Below are 17690 nucleotides of genomic sequence, written 5' to 3' on the forward strand. Positions count from 1 at the left end.
GCATTTACTATCAGGATGGTCATTCTCCATCTCTACAGTTCAAGAAGAAGAATTGCCTATTTTCTTTCCTGAACTGGTCCTAATTAAGGGCTTCTTTGAAGCTTCCAGCAGAAAAATAGGATATCATCCTTCAACAGAATGACCCCACAGAGAATTCTACAATAAAACCCAATTCAACAAAGCTCCTTCAATAAAGCTATTCAGCTTCTATACGTTCCCCCAGCTACATTGGGAAAGAAATGAAAACACACTATTCCTTACCCAGTACAAAGCTTGTCATCCAGGTTCCCTTTCCAAAGATTCCTTGTAGAAAGCGAAATATTGAAAATACAACAATGTTTTGTGCAAAAGCCACTATAAGGCCACATAGTCCTGCCCCAAAGCAAGAGATGAGATAAATGGTGATTCTGCCAAATCTGTCAAGGGAAGCAAAATGAATGAATAAATTAAGAAGTGGAGCCAAGAGGAAGAAAAGATGTTTTGAAAAGCTCTAGAGAAACCTCTCTTCTTCCCTCAGATTATTGGCACTCTAATACAGTTTGCCCAACCTGATGTTCTCCAGATACAGTACATTCAGTTACAAGCTCCATCACCTGTAATCAGCATGATTCATTACAACTCCCATTATTAGTTTAATTTAGTTTGTTTAATAAAACTTTTGGGGAAGATCTTCTGCATAAACATGCATAGGATTGTGTTAAGAGCTAGATCTTCTAAATACTTTAACACATGAATAATTCTTAGTTGAATACTAAGGTATCTCAGACTATTTCAACTCCTTCCAGATATTAATTAACAGCCTGGGGATGTGCATGTCTGCGGAAGAGATCAGATGTTTCACCACTGCTTGTACTAATGAAGATAAGTGCCTTAAAAGTATTCCTCTTTTAAAGTATAAGAAATAAGATGAAGGATGTGAAAATTACGCCCATTCCTCTACCTACAGATCCTTGGCAGCTGATTGTAATTAGAGATGTCTATTCATCCTATAAGGAGTCCAAGTAGTGGGAGGTTTTTTCCTTAGTGTTTTAGTCAAATCCTCAGAAGTGCTCTGTATATCCAGCACTATTTATTTTGTTGCTGATTTGTGCCATAAGGGTCCAAAATTATAACTTGGGCCATTGGAAAATAATGAAAACAGTCAGAAGTGGTAGAATGACTAGAAGCGCTGCCAGACGTTGGTAGGATGACTTTTCCTGCCACACACTATGACAGTCCCTGAATTTCAGGTTCCCTATGGAAACCTAATGTGGATGTACAGGTTTTGCTGGGAAGAAAGCTCAGTGAAGAGACTATATATGGGACCATGGTTTCCTATTGGGAAGTTAGGGGGGAAACATTTCTTTGCCACCTCTTGGTACCCCACTGTTGGTGTTAGGCTCTTAGATCAGGGAAGGCTGTGGAACAAGAGAGGCTGAAGTGGAGTCAAAGTGGACAAAGCTTCAGGTTTATTCAGCAGCATAATTTTGCTTAATTCTGCTCATCTGTATTCAAATACCTGTAGCTGTCAAGATGAGAACTAGAAAATGCATACGATCTCCTTTATGGCTGCACTAGGACAGTATTTTGATACTTCGGTTTCTTAGCAGATTACAATAGACAGAAACCAGTTTCCCATATTTGAACAATAAAGAAAAATATGTTTTGTTACAAAGCATGAATGCAAGCTTCCAGTGTACTTCCCTCAAATTTGAGTGTGAGGAAGGGAGAGAGGAGCATGCAAGTCCAAAGCCAACTATAGCAAGATTTTTAAACCATGGTTTTGGATTTGTGACTGTTTTACCATTCTTCTCTCCCTGCCCCCTTTAAAAAAATTCTACAGCTAGCTTCCTCTGATGGCACCTGGTGCTTCTGAAATCAGGTGAAGGTGGATACTGGCACGGCAAATTGATACTTTGAGAAAGGAAAGGGAGTTGCAGTTGTAGCAAATCTTTAGAAGAAGCCAAGCCACTTGGGGATACTCATATAGCATGCAGGTGGGTAGAAGTGTGTATATATGAATTCCAGTCACAAATAAAGGGAGAAATAGAGGAATCTGTTTACTCATTGCATGGTATTGTGTATAGATATGAGGAAAGCTAAGTTCTTCATTTTTTCTACTCAAGGATTTCTCAGCACAGTTCAGAACGGACGTCAAATGAGAGGTGGAACGTGTATCACTTGTCTCATCCAAGTACTTCTTTTCTCAGAAGGATTCAAACATTAACCTTCTCCTTGAATCCATAAATACAGGATAGTCATTGTCATGAGTGCCGTTGAGCTAAAGTCATCAGCGCAATGGCACTCATGACAATGACAAGGAAATAGGTGAAGGGGTACAAGTTAAGTAGCCATCAACCTACAACGACTAACGGCCAACAAACAATAGCCAAAGGAATCACGGAGCCACCCAAACCATCAGCGGCAATACAACGGGGATCGCCCAGCTGAAAGCAATCAGCAGAAGAATGGAAACCTGCCGATGGGCGATCCCGGAAACCCTCACCCACCGGCAGGGCAACGCATGGGACAAAGGGGGGTGACGTGACCGTGAGCGAGGGGGCGCTGACCGGCGCGGGGTATTTAAACCCCGCACCGGCGCGCTCCTGTCACTCTCAGCTTTTTTCTACCAACGCTGTACCTGCCCTGCAATAAACCAGAGCCTGATTCGCAAACCAGTGTCTGATTGTTATTCAGGGGGAGGCAGCGCATGACATAAAGCTGAGAGTCATAAACTCAGCCTCGCCGAGCCCCACCGGACGACAACGAGCCGCGGGAGGAGTAGACGGCGAGAAGACCAGCAAGATGAGGCCGGAACGGCGCGGGCAAGGAGGGCGAGCCGCGCGGCAAGAGACAGAGGAGGACCGACCAAGGCCAGAGGCACCGCGGACTCCCGGAGCCATGGACGCCCACCCAACCCGACCCGAGCCTCAGCTCCAACCCCAAGGGGAGATGGCGACGGAGGCAACCCGACCGCGGGAGGGAGCAGCACGACTTCCGAAACCAGCGGAGGACCCCGCGCCCCACATCGCACCCCAGCAACGGGCGTGGAGCGACAGCCCCACGGCGCTCGACACGGAGGAGGACGACGGAGACACCCATCAGACGGCGGAGGAAGCGGACCCGCGGCAGAGGGACGATGAACCCCGCCGGCAACCCACCCCCGAGGACGCGCCAACGGAACCGGCCCCAGCGGCGGCGCGGGCTGTGGACGAGGAGGCACGAGCTGAACTCGCGGCCATGCGGGCTCAGCTGACGGAACTCCGGACCATGCTCCAGGCGCTTATGCCCCCCGCGCCACCCAACGACGTCCCCGCACAAGCCCACACCCCGAGCGAAGCATCGAACCCACACGGGCCAGCGGAGGGCCAGCAGACGGCACAGGCGGCCGACACCACACCCCGAGAAGCGAGAGGCGGGGCCGCACAAAACGCCCGGGCCCCAAAGGACTTTCCCATCTTCTTCGATGGGACCCCCACAAAACTCTCGTTTTTTGTGACCAACGCTAGGGAGTTCATGGGGAGGCACGGACACTCCTATGACTCCGAGGCCGACAAGATCGCCGCCGTGGCGATCAAACTCCAAGACAGGGCGGCGGACTGGTACGTCCAACTGTACGAGTCCAGCTCCCCCGCCCTCGCCACCTTCCCTGCTTTCATCAAAGAGATGAAAGACTACTTCGAAGACCCCCTAGCCAAAGTGCGGGCGAAAAGCGCACTCCAAAGACTTAAACAGGGCACCCGCACGGTCCCTGACTACGCCCTGGAGTTCAAAGCCCTCGCGGGGAAGGTCAGCGACTGGTCCGAGACCACCCTGCTGGAAATCTTCAAAAGGGGGCTCAACCGCGACGTTCTCCAATGGGCCCTCTACCGCGACGACCCAGAAACGTTACACGGGTGGATCCACCTCGCGGGGAAAGCCGAACACGCGCACCGCACCTTCCTCATGACAACCACGGAAGACACAAACGATGCCGGGAAAAAGGTACCCGCACCACACGGGGGGATGGCCGGCCCCATATACCCTAAAAAGAAGTTCAACCGGGAGCCCTGCGGGAGGTGTGGCAAATTAGGGCACAAGACGGCGGATTGCTTCGCCAACCGACCGCCGACCAGCGCGCCCAAGCCCACCCCGAAAATTAGCCCCAAACCACCCAACCCGGGGCCGCCGCCTCACCGCCGAATGACCGTGGCCACAGCGACACCGAAAGAGAGCTGGGACGCTTACTGGGGGGAAGAGGACAATCCCGACCCCGACCAGCCGGCGGGAAATGCTCCCCGCCTGCTCTGAGACGCGTGGCGAGGCAGGCGGTGGGACAGCAACGCGGACCACCTCAACGAAACGACAAAAGCTCCGTAATATTGGCAGCAATTCAACTCTCCACCGGAAACGGAGCCACCACGGCCGCGGCACTAGTGGACTCGGGGTGCTCAAAAAACCTCATCCACCCCGACCTAGTCGCCAAACTCAACCTCCGCTGCTTCCCCCTCCCCACGCCGCTGGCATTCCACCAGCTGGACAGCTCTACAGCGGGAGGGAAACCAGCCACGCTACAAACCGAGCCGGTCACCCTGCAAATGGGCACTCACACTGAGCGCACATCGTTCGTAGTCACGCACATCGGACGGCCCATTGCAGTCCTGGGGATGCCATGGCTCGCGAAAAACAACCCGCGGATCAACTGGGCGACCCGTACCTTCACATTCGGCGACGGCGAGTATCGAGCACCAGTTCCAGCCGGCAAAAGCAACCCCACGGTAGGACGAGCGGAGGCGACCACACAAGACAACGCCGCTAACCCAGCAGACCTACCAGAACAATACGCCGACTTCTCCGAGGTCTTCGGAGAGGCAGAGGCTGACCAACTACCCCCCCACCGCAAGACGGATTGCCGGATCGACCTACTGCCCGACGTCCCCTTACCTCGACCAAAAATCTATTCGATGACCCCGAAGGAGATGGCAACCCTCCGGGAGTTCATCGATAAAAACCTAGACAGGGGATTCATAGAGCCAGCATGCTCACCGGTCGGAGCCCCCGTCTTATTCCGGGAGAAGAAAGACGGGACCCTACGGCTCTGTACCGACTACCGGGGCCTAAACGCGGCTTCCCTGTCCAACAAATACCCCTTACCCCTGGTGAAAGACATGCTCGCCCACCTGTCCACGGGCAAAGTCTTTTCCAAATTGGACCTTCGCGAGGCGTACTATCGCATCCGAATCAGGGAGGGGGACGAATGGAAGACGGCGTTTAACTGCCCCCTAGGCGCTTTCCAGTACAAGGTACTGCCCTTCGGACTCGCGGGGGCCCCTGGGGTGTTCATGCAGCTCATCAATGAGGTACTGCATGAACATCTGTTTAAAGGGGTCCTGGTCTACATCGACGACGTCCTTATTTACACAAAAACACACGAGGAACACGTAACCTTAGTCAGGCAAGTCCTCGACAAGCTCAGAAGGGCGCAGCTCTATGCGAAGCCTACAAAGTGCGAGTTTCACAAAGAGCGCCTAGACTATTTGGGGTATCGAATCTCCGGGGACGGCATCGAAATGGACCCCGCAAAAGTCGAAGCGGTGCTAAACTGGGAGCGGCCCCGCAACAGACGGCAACTACAGAGCTTCCTGGGATTCGCGAATTTCTACAGGTCATTCGCCCGGGGGTTCGCTGAGATAGCCCTCCCCTTAACGGACCTCCTCAAAACCAAAGGGGTGGGGGACACCCGACGCGCCAAGAACCCAGGCACAGTGCTGAATTGGACTCCCGCGTGCCAGACCGCATTCGACAAGCTGAAAGCGCTGTTCACTACGGAGCCAATCCTCGCGCACCCGGACCCAGAACGGCCGTTCGTGGTCCAAGCCGACGCCTCAGACTTCTCCCTGGGAGCCATCCTACTACAGAAAGACTCCACGGGGCTCCTGAAACCATGCGCCTACCTGTCAAGGAAGTTCTCCGAGACAGAGAGGCGATGGCACGTCTGGGAGAAAGAAGCCTTCGCGGTGAAATCGGCACTAGAGACATGGCGACACCTACTCGAGGGAGCCACCCAACCATTCGAGGTCTGGACGGACCACCGGAACCTCGAGGCCCTACGAACGCCTAGACGCCTTAGCCCAAAACAGGTCCGATGGGCCCAATTCTTCAGCCGCTTTGATTTCCAGCTGAAGTTCATGCCGGGCAAGAAGAACTTCCTGGCCGACGCCCTCTCCCGACTGCCCCAAGACGAAGAGCCCGCCCCAGACACCATTGGGACGGTCCTATCCGCCTCGCAACTGGGGATGGCGGTGACCACCCGAAGCGGCGCACGGAGGCAGCTCGACGCTACGGCGCAGCCGACGGCGGGACAACCGGCGACGGAAAGAAGCCAACCGCAACTACCAGGGGGAATGCGCACGGACCTCGCCGCCGCCCTCAAAACCGACCCCTGGTTCCTGGCGAACCCCGACAAGATAACGATGGCGCAAGACCTGGCATGGGGGGAAGGCAGAATCTACGTCCCGGACTCGCAGCGCCAGGCGATCTTGCATAGGTCACACGACGCCAAGCAAGCGGGACACTTTGGGTTCCTCAAGACCCTACACCTAACACGGCGCCAATTCTGGTGGCCCGCGCTCAGGCGAGACGTAAAAACCTACGTGGCGTCCTGCCCAACGTGCGCTAGGGCCAAACGGGCACCAGGCAAACCCGCGGGGCTATTGCAATGGGTGGCAGAACCCTCCCGCCCATGGGAGGAAATCTCTATGGATTTTATAGTGGACCTCCCACCCAGCCAGAAGAAAACGGCCATTTGGGTGGTGAAGGACTACTTCTCAAAGCAGGCCCACTTCATCCCCTGCACGTCGGTCCCATCCTCACAACAACTAGCCAAACTCTTCCTCATCCACGTGTACAGGCTACACGGATGTCCCGCACGTGTGGTGACCGACAGGGGCACACAGTTCACCTCCAAATTCTGGCGGGCCTTCCTGAAGCTGACGGGGACCCAACAGGCCCTATCTACGGCTTGGCATCCGCAGACGGACGGAGCCACTGAGGTTCTTAATGCCACCTTAGAGCAATTTATACGATCATATACGAACTACCACCAAGACGACTGGGCCGAACTGCTCCCGTTCGCCGAAGTCGCATACAACAACGCCGTCCACACGAGCACGGGGAAAACTCCGTTCGAAGTAGTCTCGGGGCGCGACTTCGTCCCCATACCGGAGCTACCTCAACCCCCGGAACCACAGGTGGACGCCAGCGACTGGGGACGGAAGATCGCGGAAGCATGGCCAGTAATCACGGCGGCGCTAAAGGAGGCACAGGCTGCTTACAAAGAGCAGGCCGACAAGCACCGGCGCCAACAACCGACGTTCCAGGCGGGGGATATGGCCTATCTATCCACCAAGTTCCTAAAGTCAACCCAACCCTCGAAAAAACTGGGGCCTAAGTACATCGGGCCGTTCCGAGTCACGCAAATAGTGAACCCGGTAGCAATACGCCTGGACCTGCCACACAACCTCCGGAGGCTCCACCCGGTGTTCCACACCAGCCTCCTAAAACCGGCAACCACCTCCCGATGGCACCCAAGCACGCCACAGCCCGCACCACTTATGATCGACGGGCAACACCACTTCGAGATAAGGGACATCCTCGACTCCCGCAAGCAACGAGGAACTCTACACTATCTGGTCAGGTGGAAACACTTCCCCCACCCGGAATGGGTGGCGGCGCACAACGTTAACGCGCCTGACCTGACCAGAGCATTTCACCGGGCATACCCCGACAAACCGCAACCAAGGTCAGCAAAACCAAACCCCCCCCCCGCAGGCCTCCCCCCGCCTCCCGTGCCCCAAGGGAAAGGGCCCCCCCCAAGCCCGCGACTTGGGTGGACCTTCCCCCCCCCGGGACTCACTCCCCCCGCCCCGGGCCCACGGGGTGGTGACAAACGATCGCCAGCACCCTCCCCCCGCCCCCTGGCCGCGGGGGAGTGGCAAGCAAGTCAACAGGGCAACCTGGGGGCAACGCCCAGGAGACACAACAAAGGCGACGCACTCTAAATAAGAAAAGAAGGGCCCTACCTGGAGCTGAGCAGCACCCGACCAGCCACGCCTCTCGCCTCGCCGAACTGAGCCAAACAAACAGGGTGTGGTTGGAGCATGCGCACGCCAGGTTAGAACCCGAGCATGCGCACCATGGACACACCCTGGGAAGGCACGTGGTAGAGGGAGGAGCAAAGGGAGGGGCGACAACTACTCCGGCGGGAACTTTGAAAAAAAAAAAAAATGTGGCGTTTTGACAGCTCCACGGGGAAAACCCAGAAACCCGAGGGAGAACACTATTCGGAAAGGGGGCAGTATGTCATGAGTGCCGTTGAGCTAAAGTCATCAGCGCAATGGCACTCATGACAATGACAAGGAAATAGGTGAAGGGGTACAAGTTAAGTAGCCATCAACCTACAACGACTAACGGCCAACAAACAATAGCCAAAGGAATCACGGAGCCACCCAAACCATCAGCGGCAATACAACGGGGATCGCCCAGCTGAAAGCAATCAGCAGAAGAATGGAAACCTGCCGATGGGCGATCCCGGAAACCCTCACCCACCGGCAGGGCAACGCATGGGACAAAGGGGGGTGACGTGACCGTGAGCGAGGGGGCGCTGACCGGCGCGGGGTATTTAAACCCCGCACCGGCGCGCTCCTGTCACTCTCAGCTTTTTTCTACCAACGCTGTACCTGCCCTGCAATAAACCAGAGCCTGATTCGCAAACCAGTGTCTGATTGTTATTCAGGGGGAGGCAGCGCATGACAGTCATGTGCGTAATATCAGTACATAATGTATGTCTCCCTCCACCTACATAATGCAAGACATAGCCTTATTTGCCATGGAAGATAATGCAGCCCATAGATAAGTGTTCAAAAGACAATGTTACCTGTCTGCAGCGTAGCCCAGAACAAATCCTCCTACTAGAAAGCCCATATTGAGAATAGACTGAGTCATGTCTATTAACCACTTGTTCTCACAGACAAGGTCATACTGCAGAAGGAAGCATAAAAAATACAGTAAGTTTCAGTAGAGGAAGGATGGTTTTTAGGTCTTGAAAAAAATTAACAGTGTTAACGTTTTATGTATTTAATGTTCCTCTCTTCCCTTCCCCACTCCCTTCTTTCTTAAAGACGCACAACTTGCCATCCAGTTGTCATACTGGACCCATGTGCTTAAACACATGCATTGTTTTGTTGGTTTTGTAAAGTGATGTTCCAGCCTTTCAGTATATGAGAGAACGAAGAGGGTAAATTTAAAAGATAATTAGAAATGCATCAGAATAATGTCCCAATGATAATACCTCCCTGGTATTATTAAATTAAAATCTATGAAATGATTTGTCCCCTCCCTGGTCTCTTAAATCCATTCCAGAGTCATTGCAAGTTGTGCATGGGCTGAGACATGATTCAGGGGCTGCACATACTCATGGCTGTCACATATCTACATAGTAATCCAGTGCGTTTGAGATTAACCACTCATTATATTAAAATTAAGGTAATCACTTCATTAGGTCTATGTAAGGTGACAGTGTGCAAACCTTTGAGCTCTGAGGACACTTAGGCAAGGCAGAAGAAGAATATGGGTGGAGAGGTTGGTGTTTAAGCCATGCCTGGGATGCATCTTAGTCTAGCTTTTGGGTTCCTGTATACCAAGAGATTTAAGTCAGGTTCAGTAGTTTGTTTCTGCTTTTTAAAGAACCCAAGGGGTTTGTGAGATGCAGCTCTAATGTGGGAAGGTCACAGAAGAGAAGATTTGACAATGTGCTACCTTTTTGAAAGAGGGTACTGCACAGTCTTCATGTGCTTATTTTGGTTCTTCCAAATGCACAAAATTGCAGAGCTCAAAATGAACCTTTTTTTCTGTCAACAATGGGCAGCACAGTCTGGGGGTGCTGTTAGGGCTGAAAGTGGGGCTGTGTCACATCCCCCTGATCAAAGGATTCACAGAACCCCTTATCGGAGCATGTGCCATCGTTTCCTTCTCAATGGGTGTAGACTCTGTGTCACCAGATGGGGCGGGGGTGTGAGGTTAGAGTGTGAAGTGGGTTATTATGGCTATGGGAGACATCAAGGACAATGGGTTGAGATACACCAGGAACACCACCTGGATGGGAGGGGGGGTGACATGCTTTCGTGGGAAAGGGAACAAGTTAAGGGAATGTAGTTTTACAACTAGGTTTAAGCGGGAACTCTCCATTTGCAGCTTTACCTCTGTGCCATTCATTTCGCTTCATTAAAACAGTTAAAGGAACACAGCCTCCCGACTGTGATTGTGTGAATGCTGGAATGAACAGGTGCTGACAGGCTGGAAGACCCCCTGTAAGCAGTAAATGGTTTACTTTTATGATATGGAGTGATAGGGAAGTTGCATTAAGGAAGACAGATCGTATGGTTGACAAGCCAGCAATACTTGTTGCATTAATTCCTCTCTTCTTACAAATGTTTCTTGCCTCTCATTTGGAAAAATGGGGAAACAACTGATATATTCCAGGAGGCTGGATCTGAGCCCAGGACTTGATGCTGTTCCCTTCACAATGTCCTGGGAGGGTTATGTCCCGACAAAATCCTCAGAATGTTTGTATTGTTTTGTTTTATGACAAAAACCATAAGGTCACCTAGCTGCCTGTTTTTTAATGAATGTTCATAGAGTAGGGTAGGAGGATTGTGTTGAGGGGCCATTATGAATATCACAAAATATTCATAATGGTATTTTGATAACAGAAGAAGATGAGTTACTGCTTTGTCCAGCATATCACGTGAGCAAGTTTAATTACAACTAACTGCTGTGCTGGCATTTACTACCTGTTGTGACTGTGCTCTATGTTTTATATTTTAATGTAATGTGTATGTAGTGAGGATTTCTAAAATAAACTTGCAGACAAAGAGCAGAGAGCTTTGGTTATTTACAGCATCACCAAAGTGGCCTGGCGGTGTCAGATTTGCCTCTTGGTTTGATCTCCTTAAGCTGTGTTTTATGCAGGCTTTTCCTCTTCTTTTCCCTACTATGAATATCAGCCATAAAACACTGAGAAAGAGAAAAGAGTTGGGAGAATGTAGAATTATGCTGACAGTTTTTGTATCCTCCCAGCACAGGGTGGGTTCCATGAAGGATCACTACTGAGAGAGGCTTTGATTGCACACGCTGGGTTGGGAATTTTTTAAAAAAATATTCCCAGTTATAAAGAGGAAATCCTATTGGTGCATAATAATTGACCCACAGGCTTACTACAGATATTTATCTAGGTCAGGGTCTGAGCTGCTTCCACAAGCGAAATCCCTGAGCCCATGTGCATAACAGGCCAGAAGTTCAATTCCTGACATTTTCCAAGAACTGCAGGGAGAGATACCCATCTACAACTCTGTGAAACTAACAGTGAAGCTAATACAGAGCTGAATAAATGAATGGTCTGGCTAAGGTGGTTAACCTTTCTAATGCTGATAGAACAGCTCTCCTAAGTTCACAGCTTCAGAATGATCTCAGTCAGTGGGTTACTGTGGTATGTTGTCTTGAGCTTATGGCTAAAATAGAGCTGGTTTAGGTCTGTTCTTAAGGTGCCACAAAACTTAGACCAGGGAGGTGGGGGAAGGCTGCACTAGAAAAGTAACTACTTCTAACACCTCCATCTTTTCTTATAAAGAAATCTGCCACAGTTCTGTATTAATAGTTAACAAACTGTTAGAGAGGAGCACAGTAGAATTCAAAGAGGCCAGTTTCACTTGCCCATTTTTCTAAGCCCACCCACAGCTGTAGTATTCCAATGAAACTGCTACTACTTTGTTTATCTAAAGCATTCACTGACATGAGATACAAGAAGGAAAAATAATATCTACACAAAATAATATAAATGTACACCGGTACATGCACACCTGATCTTTCTTCCCATATAATAAAAATTGGCTTTCAACAATAACCAACCACAAATGTAATTTGTTAGGGTTGGTACTGAATCACTTCTGTACAGTATATATTTGATCAGCTAAATTTATTTTTAAATAAGAAAAGTTTGACTCAGAATCAATTTTAATTGTGTCTAATTATCTGAATATTCCATTACTCTTTTTCTGTCCCAGTGTTTGGAGGCCGTAAAGGGAAGAAGAGGTTATGGCTCAGCCCTGCCAAGAGTGAATGGCTATGGGTCCCCTGGATCTAGGAATTAGAGTTCTGGTTGGGGTGGCAGTGCCCCATTCAGATTTGGTGAGCAATCTGGAGGTTCTCCTGGACTCACAGCTCCTGCTTGAAGACCAGGTGGCAGCTGTGGCCTGGGGGCCTTTGCACAACTGCTTCTTGTGTACCAGTTGCATTTATTCTTGGGCTGGGAGGCCCTGTTCATGGTCACTCATGCTTTTCTCATCTCCTGTCTGGACAATTGCAACATACTCCACATGAGGCTGCCCTTGAAGACCATCTGGAAGCTTTAGTAGGTCCAGAATGCAGGACATGGGTAGTTATGGGTGCATAACTACTTCTGGGACTGCCTTCTCCCAGGAACATCTGCCCACCCCACATACTCCCATAGGGAGGGCATGCTCCAGGTTCCTTCTTTTAAACTTTGCCATCTTATGGGACCCAGGAAGCATGCATTTTTGGTGGCTGCCCCTCAACTCTGGAATGATCTTCTCCAAATATACAGTATACAACTCTGCTTGCCTTTAGAAAAGCAGTTAAGACCTGACATTTTCCTCAGGCATTTCAGTCCAGATGAGTGAAGCTCCCTTTTGCTTGTTTAATTATTGTGTTTGATCACCATTTTATATTTTATATATACTGGGTATTTTTTTAATGTTATGTGGTGGTTATTATTTTGGCTTATTTATTTTGCTGTATACTACTCAGAATCACATTGTTTTGAGTTTGGCAGCCTATAAATCCATTAAATAAACAAATAAACAAATCCTTGTTGATGGATTTAAAGGCTAATAAGCACAAGGGGGAATTGATATGTCTCTAAAATTCCCATTAAAAGAAATAAGAAAAAAAAGCTGTAATCTCTGTCACCCAAAGAAGCCCAAATTCTACACAAAAAATGTGCATGTACTGGGCCCATTACAGGCTTATCAATAATATAAAAATGCATCACAGTTATAGGAGTTTGGCTATCAATTCATCACTCAATGAATCCTAGGAATCATAGGGCTGATCCACTCTTTCTGCTTGACCCAATGCAAGGATGGGCCACCTAACATTTGGGAGGGCAGGAAGGGATGATCTTGACCTCAGCCTGTCCTTAGCCTGCTGGGAAAGACCATCTATTCATGTTTTCTAGCTCTGGGTCAAAACTAATGTCTTTCTCTCTCTTGACGGGTGCCCTTTATTTCAACCTATACAAATGCATTCCAGTTGGTTGGCCTGGGCTTCAGTAGATGTACCCCTCCAGCCACTGCCTTCTACCTTCAATTGAAATTTTCTGTTGGACTGCCTACCATGGAAGGCTGGGCCTTGATTCTGTCTTTCCTTTTTAACAGTTTCAGTAGTGGAACCTGCTGGTTCCTTTTGTGTTTTTTGACTGGGTGAAACTAATGACAGTTCTTCCAAGTTTCCCCTTCTAGTCCAAGGGATAGGAAGAAATATAAAGTGGTGGTCATTTTTCCCCCCCACCAGTCCTCAAAAGGCAAGCCCACCAAAGAGAAAACCATTGGAAGTTGCTTCCTTCAACAGTGGGAGGGGTAAAGAAGCAGGAAAATCTACCAATCAGGGCATTTAGCCATGTTCAGATGGAACATCTGGCCATCACTGTGGCCAAAGTTGGAGGCAGTGGTTAAAATCTGAATATGGATTTCTTAAGCCAGCTTCATTTTCATCTGGTTCACTCACATGCCACTGAAGGCAGTAGTGTGGAAAAGCTCATCATATGGCAAGAAATCCCTTTTCCTTGGATCCTTTCATCTCCCAGAAGTGTAGTTCCCAAATTCCATGGGAAGAGAGAACATAGATTAAACCATTCCATGATGCAAGTGAATTCTGTCTTTGGAATTCAGTTTGAATTGCAAATAAAATTAATGGAATAACCTGCATACTTTATAGCTTCCTGCAATTTTCTTTCTAGTTACTATTTCTTTGGTGACTGCACTGGTTTTTGGTTTGGTATAGTGCTGATAGGGTTTATTTTGGTGGTTGTTTTTAAATCAATTCTTCTCATTGTTTTATTAGTTCATTATGTTTTTAGACATTCTGTGAAGTCTCTGCCTAAGAGGAAATGCGGTTTATTATATATGGACTACCACACTTTCTTCTTGCCTCTTATGAAGATCCTACGTGCACCAGTCATAGCTGGGCAGGTTCCACTAGCTGCTGTTTGTAACTGTTTTAATGGAAGAGCTGTTGCTTTTTTATCACCATGTGGTTTGGTGTGCAGCCCAATTTTTTGTGCAATCCGATACAAGCCTGTTTAAAAGTAAGCCCTAATGCATTCATTTAGGCTTACTTTTGAGGTCACAGGGTTGCAGTCTTATGATAGAATCTGAAAGTTCTTCCCCAGATAATTGAACACAGCACTGCAATTTTAGTATTCTATGAATCTCCTGAATTAACTATGATCTTTAAACAGCACATAAGCTTCCATCATAACCCATATGAGCAGCCCCTCTTTTCTCTTCCCTTACTTTCCCTCCCCTCCCCTAATACCTGATAACGTGTTTCCTGACACTCAAAAGCTATTTCAAGATTTCTTGACTTTCAGTCCATGCCAAACAACTGAGCTGCTGCTGTAAAATTGGTTTTAATATTAGTTTTAAGTGATGATTTATGATATTCATTAGTGTTCATATTCATGTCTTGAAAATGCACTTGCTGAGATACTGATTATTGCTTCCCCTTCCCCCCTCCCATATTTGCCAAGGCTGGCAGCTGAAACAAATGGCACTGAGCTGCCCTGAAATTTGGTGAGAATATAAAAACCAAAGGAAGATGGCTTTAGACGAGCTAAGCCTAGCTGCCCATTTAGACCAACCAGTATTTTCTCCTGTGAATGACTTCTTCCAGGTCTCAAAGAAAGAGATCTCACCCATCATGCCCCACAGCAGTGTTTCTCAACCTTGGCGACATGCTGGGTGGGGAATTCTGGGAGCTGAAGTCCAGACATCTTAAAGTTGCCAAGGTTGAGAAACACTGCCCTACAGAATCCTCCTGAAAGGGAGGTGCTGGGAAGAGAGTCTATTACCTTTGACCTGTTCCACCAATGAGCTACAATTCTTTTTTAATTTGTTATCAAATGAGAAATTACAGCTAGTTCATCTGGAGGACCAAGCCAGCACTCTGTAACTGAGACAGTACTGTGTCCTTCAGTGCAAATATGTTCAATTTTCAAGGTTGTTCCCATTCCCATATTCAAACCAATATCTACAACACCACCCCTCTGTCCCTCCCTCTCTCCCTCCCTCCCTCTCTTTCTCCAAATATATCCTATTTCAAAGATGCAGTGAAACATGAAAGGCATCTCTGGCTAATATTATCTATGACATTTTTATGTTGTGTAGAAAATAGGAAGTGAACACAGTTTAATCCAAATATCAAATCTATTCTTATATTGTACAATATATCCCTCCTATGTATATATAATTCATTGACCTGCCTTATTAATAATTATTTGTTTAATTTTCCTTATGCAAATAAACATGTTACTTACCTCACTGGCAATACTTGAGTGAGGCTTTTTGAATAGCCAGCCATCCTGGCATGCACTAAATGACACACCGGCAAAACTGTTGTTGGTAAGATGAGCCAGTGGATGCGTACAGTTATGCCTGGTGTTATTCCACTTTATGTCATGCCTCTCACATTGTGAAGAATTCAGCAGGCTTGAGGCTTGAATGGTGATGTTGTATTCCTCTTCCAACGTCCATTCACACTGCTTCCTCAGTTCAGATACACAGGGGATCCTGCACCAATATTGCTCGGGATCCCGCCCCAGAAATACAACTCCAACAAATAGAAAAGAAAAAGTAATGCCAGTCTGGCAGAGGAGGAAGAAGACCTTCTTTTGAAACCTTCCAAATTCTCCAGCCTCTTTTAAAACCTCATCAAAAGACGGCATTGTAGACCGTAGTTGTCTACCCCCCAGCACTAAATTGGATGAATCCAAGTGATAGCAGTGGTAACTTTCTTCCAATTTTGTGTCTATAAACAGTATTTCCTATAACTCATACATTTTCTTTCTCTCCCTCCCTCCCTCCCTCCCTCTCATTCTGCCTTCCTCACAAATGTCACGAAGTAATATAAGCAAAGCTGGGACAGATCAAAGTTTCACTCCCTCCTCTTTTTCTTTCGTTCTGAACGACTCACACACATCCACACATGTGCACACACAGTTATTATGTTAGTTTGGCACAATGTGTACACAAAACAATTTAGGATTTCACGATGAAATAGGCACGCCTACAGTCCCAAAGAGGTGTATATTTCCTATTTATTCCCCCCCCCAAGAGATTATGCAATAAAAACTCTTAACACTTTAGTGACCAACAGTTAGTGAACAGGAAGATTCAAAGTAGAACTGAATATTCAGCCAATATGCCTAAGGCAATCCCAACATGCCATATGGTAAAAGAGAAATTATGTAAAGGATTAACTCTATAAAAATCAACATTTTTCTCCCTCCCTGCATTCAAGGAGTAAGGTAACAATTACATTAAGTAATTGAAATATTAAATAGTTATCTATAGAGATTAAGGATATCTAGCTGTAGCAATGAGAACGGGGTGATAGTTTACAGTGGAGGAGAGATGCCCAGAATAATATTCCTTCCTGAAAGATGAAGAAATCGAGGTAAGAAAAAGGGAGGGTAAGAAAAAGAAATTGAGAAAAGACACAGGGAGAACACTTTAGAAAGAAAAGGAAGGGGCAAAAAAGGCATAAATCATCATAGGCTAATGGAATGAGGGAATTTCCACTATTCTGCAACTTCCCTCCAAGACAGTAACTGATAACAAATGGCTTGGATGTGGCTTAATACGTGTATTTGCTTAAGTATATTTATATTTTTAATAAACGTGTTTCAATGAAGTTCTCAAAAACTGTGTTCTAGGCAATTCTCAAGCAATAATTGGCCAAACTATTCAAGGCCAATTGGTCTTTCTCATCTTCACTTGAGGACCCTGTGCCATACCTAAACTGTAGGCTTTTCTTTCTCTTTTCAAACAGGTGTTTAATTGATATTCCAACTTATATATTTTAAGCAGCAAAGGAACTGAAGGGTTTGCATCTCCAGGTTTGTAGGAATAACCTTGAAGAAGGGCTGAGAGAAGAAGGGCTGCAACCAAGCAATGGTCGGATAAAACACATCTGAATCTGGGACAGAATGTAATTTGAGAAAGCATCTCGGACATGACCCTCCCTAGTTCTCATGAAGATAAAGGGAGGGAGGGGGGAAGCACATTCAGAGTTGCAAGATTCTGTTACTGTAACCTTATAATAAATTATCATTAGCATTCATGGTCTGGCATCCTAGTCTGATCTGCCCTGACTCAGACATTTATAAGAGTCAGTGCAGTACATTAACCCTTTTAAAATGACCCACTGAGGACACTTTATATTCTCAGGAACCAAGGACATAGCTCTCTAGAGGTGGAGTAGACCTCAGGTACAGTATAAGGAAGAATAGCAGATAGGGGACAGGGTTATTCCTCCATCCCACAGCTGCAGAACGCACCATAATGAAACATTCTGAAGACACATCAGAGGAATGGACT

The 17690-nt window shown here is 47.8% G+C and overlaps 1 protein-coding gene across 1 annotated transcript in view; it reads right to left on the reverse strand.

Annotated features, from left to right (window-relative positions):
* SLC22A3 (solute carrier family 22 member 3) overlaps positions 1–16267 on the reverse strand; it is a 35996-nt gene extending 19729 nt beyond the window's left edge. The window contains exons 1-3 of the mRNA XM_063307831.1: positions 15629–16267; positions 8894–8997; positions 262–416 (exon numbers count right to left, since the gene is read on the reverse strand). Coding sequence (XP_063163901.1) covers positions 262–416; positions 8894–8997; positions 15629–16036 — 667 coding nt within the window. The 5' untranslated portion in view covers positions 16037–16267. The remainder of the gene's footprint in view (positions 1–261; positions 417–8893; positions 8998–15628) is intronic.
* Positions 16268–17690: the final 1423 nt, after the last annotated feature.

Source organism: Candoia aspera, chromosome 1 (genome assembly GCF_035149785.1).
Source record: "Candoia aspera isolate rCanAsp1 chromosome 1, rCanAsp1.hap2, whole genome shotgun sequence".
Lineage (NCBI taxonomy): Eukaryota > Metazoa > Chordata > Lepidosauria > Squamata > Boidae > Candoia > Candoia aspera.